Source organism: Vigna umbellata, chromosome 8 (assembly GCF_029865625.1).
Source record: "Vigna umbellata cultivar VRB3 chromosome 8, Vumbellata_1.0, whole genome shotgun sequence".
Lineage (NCBI taxonomy): Eukaryota > Viridiplantae > Streptophyta > Magnoliopsida > Fabales > Fabaceae > Vigna > Vigna umbellata.
Genome location: NC_142172.1, coordinates 44,523,416 through 44,528,020, shown reverse-complemented (window position 1 = coordinate 44,528,020; position 4,605 = coordinate 44,523,416). Strand labels below are relative to the sequence as shown.

The following is a 4,605-nucleotide window of genomic DNA, read 5'->3' as shown; positions in this document are numbered from 1 at the left end:
TAGGAAAAGAAAATAGGTAATATTTCCTTTAGATAACCAGTAATTTACATATGAATAAAAAAGTTAATAAAAAAATATTTCATAATTGGCTAAGTCGTCCTTTGAAAATTATCATATCCTTACCAAAGTTAACAGAGGATGGATATCTATACAATAAAGACATTAATTATGATAACATAAAAGCATTATCGTGGATAAAAATTACTTGTAGACATCTCGTTGACAGAGAATGGCATGGAACTGTTTGCAGAAATGCTGGAACTTGATCCTTGCTGCACAGCTCTTTTATCTATTCCGTGTAAGAAAAATGCAGGTTCTTGAGGTGATGGCAATTCAAGTGAATGATTATTAAGATAGGAAACTACTCTTCCCATCGTAGGTCTAATATTTGGATTCTCTTGAACACATAATAAACCAATTTGAAGGCATCTAACAACTTCACTTTCACTATAATTTTCTTTCATATTTTGATCCAATATACCCATTGGTGTTTCATTCTTCCATTCTCTCCACACCTGTAATAAATATTAAATTAACTAAATATTCAATTCTTACTTTTTCTTCCACTCAAATCATTTTTTTTTCTTATACACTTTCATTTTGGTGAGCACAATTCTTATTATTTTACCCTTAACAACAAACTTTCTTGTAAGGATGTACGTTATAATATTTTTCAAACAATTAAGAGGTGTTAATATATAATTATAATTAGTGTTAGTATATTTGTTAAATACTATATAGGAAAAAAAAAGGAAAGATAAAGAGAAATTTGGTTATGCATGAATCTAATTTACCCTATGTAAAAAGTTAAAACACTCACCTCAGTCATGAGACCTTCTCCCATGTGGTGGGATTCATATGAATGAGAATTTTTTTTACCGGTAATAATCTCAAGAACTATAATTCCAAAACTAAAAACATCAGACTTTTCAGAAAATTGTCCAAGCATTGCATATTCAGGAGACATATAACCACTGTAAAAAAAAAAAATACAAACAAGTTACCTTATATATTGTAAAAAATATATAGTAATATTAAATATAAAGGTTAGAATTTGCAACTTACTAAGTTCCAACGATTCGATCAGTTTCAGCACGATTTTGATCCACATCAAAAATTCTAGCCAAGCCAAAATCTGATATTTTATGATTCATATTTTCATCTAACAAAATATTACTAGGTTTAAGATCACGATGTATAATTTTAAGTCGAGAATAATCATGTAAATAAAGAATTCCCACAGCTGTGCCTTTTATAATTTTATAACGTTCGTGCCAACTTAATTTTTCTTGTTTAGTACCTACAATATCAAATGAATGAGAAAAAGTAAGAAATATTTTATAACCAACCACTTGAACTAGATTAATAAATCTTGAATTGAAATGCATTAAGGAATCATATTAAACAAGTGATCAAAGAATGTAAGGTGAAGAGTACGAACCAAATAACAAGTAATCCAGACTATGATTTGGCACATACTCATAAATAAGGATCTTTTCTTGCTCTTCTAAACAAAATCCCATGAATGCCACAAGATTCCTATGTTGTAACTTAGCTATCAACAAAATCTCATTTTTAAATTCAACTGAACCTTGTTTGGATTCTATTGAAAGTCTTTTAACGGCTATATGTCGTCCATCTGGAAGAATGCCCTGTAAACATAAAGAGTTATTTATGAAAATTTGATGACTAAATTAATACATAAATTTTATTGTAATACATTTCTTACCTTATAAACCTCTCCAAATCCACCTTTACCAATCTCACTCTCATTTGAAAAATTATTTGTTGCTAATTTAACAGTAGACAAATCAAATTGCAACCCTTCTAGAATGGAGCTTTCTTCACCAACTGGATCAACATGCTTGTAAATAAGTTTATGAACATGCAACTTTTAAATCAATAATTAAAAATTGAAGTTTTTATAATACCATCACAATACTTACAATTTTCTTTAAGAAGATGCTTTGACCTCTTTCTTGCTCTTCTCCTTAGCAAATAGTAGCAAAAAGCAGAGAGAATTGCCAAACTAACAATGGGTACAACAACTAAGATAATTGTTCTTGATCTACTCGAATTATTTTCTGCACACCAATTTTACGTGTTATTCATTCACACATAATTTTTTCATTCACATAAGTATTTATACGGTTCTTTCCGAAGTCACTCATGCAATTTTTTTATCTGTGTAATCAACTTGTATATAGTATAGTTTAATTTATAAAAATAAAACTGAGATTAAACAATTTTATATTAGATTAGATCCTTTTGTACAGATGTATAGTGTGTTTATTTAGAGTATAATTTAGAAATGAGTAGACGAGAGATAATTGAAAATGAAGTTTAATGTAGTCTAAGAATGGAATATGATAAAATCTAAAAAAAATCTTTGGGTGATTGTGTGGTGCTCGATCAACTATTTGGCCTAATCCACACTAAGAAATGGATGATTTTTTCTAATCCTAATGAAATAACACTTCAATAAATTTATATAATTTCTAATATCAATTTAATATCACATCTTTAGAAATGAGTTCATATAATTTTCTAATCAAACTAATGATATGAACAATATAATAATAACACATGATATAAACAACGGATAATATATCATTAGTGAAAATCAACAAACACAAACGATGAATGATTTAGGTTATTTCAATAACGTTTTCACGATGAAAACAAATTAGATTGAATCCTACTTTAAAAATGAAATTAAAATGAATCATTTGAGATAAAATTAAAAAGTTACCATCAGAGTAAAAAAGAAGCTTGTTTACTGTTTTATTTTCATTATTTTGTTTTTCCTTTAATTCTAAAGTTTATATTTTTAATAATCACGTACCCTTCAAAAGAAGTTTAAAATAGTTGTTCGAATATGAAAAGACCAATTTTCTTTATATTTAAACATTATGTAATTTTTATGAAATAGGAAAATAGCTCTCGTTTTGATATGTCTCGATCGCAGTGATACATTAATTATATAGGATGTATTTGCATAAACATTGATTCATTAATATCAGCTTTCATTACATGAAAATCAGATTTAAATTTCATCATCACATTTTCTAAAATAAGCTAGTAAAGAGATTCAGACTTAAATGTTTTATTTCCATAAATATACTTGTTTTCACTTTTACTCCCAGTATTACTTTTTGTAATTTCCCCGTAGATATTGCAAACAGTTTCATCACATCTTTCGATTCTTGTTTCTCAGGATATAAGCTTAACACTAACAGAGCCATTACAAGCATATAGTATTGAACTAAATTACCTCCCAATTTCGGCGGCGGCGGTGTTGGCGTAGGAGCCGAACCAAGAGATCGATAAAAAGGGTAAATTTCAAACCTGATGACGCAGTTAGGATATAAAACTCTTCCTCCCTGCCTCCCTGCACAGCACCGTGGAAGATCCGAATTTATCAAACTGTTCAGACAGCTTCTGCAATCTCTCGGAGACAGGTCTGGCGTGCACTGCGCAAGACAATACAGCTTCTGAAATATATCTATGTCTGTTTCCTTTGTTGCGAACTTCTCACCGTCCCCTGAACTCATTGCCTCATCTGCCGTTTCGTTCAGGCTCACATACACCAAACGCTTGAAGCTTTCTTGGTTTGTCATGTTGATGGGGCTCGCCAGGACATACCCTGAGCTCACTTCCATGTCTGCGGTGCCGAAGAAAGAGAGGTTGGAATACCGAACTATGCACTCGTCGTAATACACCACCGCTTCTATGGACAACGAACAATCTCCGTTTGTGGACAGTCTCTGTGTCGCGTTTCCGACGCAATTATTACATAGGTCGGAGGGGATGTCCCCTCTGCACATGAATAGTCCGTACACTGTGTCTGAGGGGTTTGTCCCAGTGACGGTATTGTTGAAGAATTGAACATTGTTGGAGGCTTTGGAAGATAAAGAAGAGAATAGGGTTGTGAGGTGCGTTTGGAAGGTGCTATTGGGAGTGAATTTGTTTCTTGAGCAAACTTGGTACTGATATTGAAGTCCCTGAGCTCTAGCCGCAGTAAAACAGAGGGAGATAAAAAAGATAAAGGTTATGACATAGCTGGAACACGACGCCATGGATTTGTTGATGTTGTTCTTTGTGCAGATATCTAAGTGCAGAGTTTCATTTCATAAGACAAGGTGAAGACATTTTTTTTTTCTTTTCATTTTCATATTTCAATCATGACAAGGACTTTTACGTAAACCACCAACTTTCTTACCGCAAAATCGGTCTTAATAGATTAATACAAGTAAATGAGTTGTTGAAATAATTTCCTGAGGATGCTCACCACGGAAGGAATCCCTTATGACTATTCCATTTGGAGCTCGCCAAAATTAATACTAATTTTTTTATATAACATATTTTAATTTGTTTGTTAGTCAGATTTTTTTGTTTTTAAATAATTAAGTTTATCTTTCTGTTAATTAAGTTTCTTTTCTATTTCTTAAGTCGTAGACGAACGACGAATTCCTAATTATTTATAACAATATCATTAATCTGATTGTACAAATTAAATTACATATATACTGTTGGTTTTATAAAATTAAACAACTTTAACAAATTATAACTCATCCTAATAGTGCTGATTTTATAAAATTAAAC

The 4,605-nt window shown here is 30.9% G+C and overlaps 1 protein-coding gene across 1 annotated transcript; it reads right to left on the bottom strand.

The window, feature by feature from the left end:
• On the bottom strand, positions 1-4,272 carry LOC124825842 (cysteine-rich receptor-like protein kinase 25). Its single transcript, XM_088095657.1, has 7 exons — positions 3,275-4,272; positions 1,947-2,084; positions 1,730-1,851; positions 1,442-1,652; positions 1,066-1,300; positions 821-974; positions 1-515 (listed from the first exon to the last, which is right to left on the bottom strand). Exons 1-7 carry the CDS (start codon positions 4,077-4,079, stop codon positions 186-188), a joined length of 1,995 nt encoding a protein of 664 aa, XP_087951783.1. The 5' UTR covers positions 4,080-4,272; the 3' UTR covers positions 1-185.
• Positions 4,273-4,605: the final 333 nt, after the last annotated feature.

Bases quoted from the DNA above. Each gene is read 5' to 3' on its own strand.
- LOC124825842 (XM_088095657.1), bottom strand. From the start codon at position 4,079: ATGGCGTCGTGTTCCAGCTATGTCATAACCTTTATCTTTTTTATCTCC. The intron at 1,852-1,946 runs GTAAGTATTGTG...ATGTTGATCCAG, and splicing joins GCATCTTCTTAAAGAAAATT to TTGGTGAAGAAAGCTCCATT. The intron at 1,653-1,729 runs GTAAGAAATGTA...TTATGTTTACAG, and splicing joins GATTTGGAGAGGTTTATAAG to GGCATTCTTCCAGATGGACG.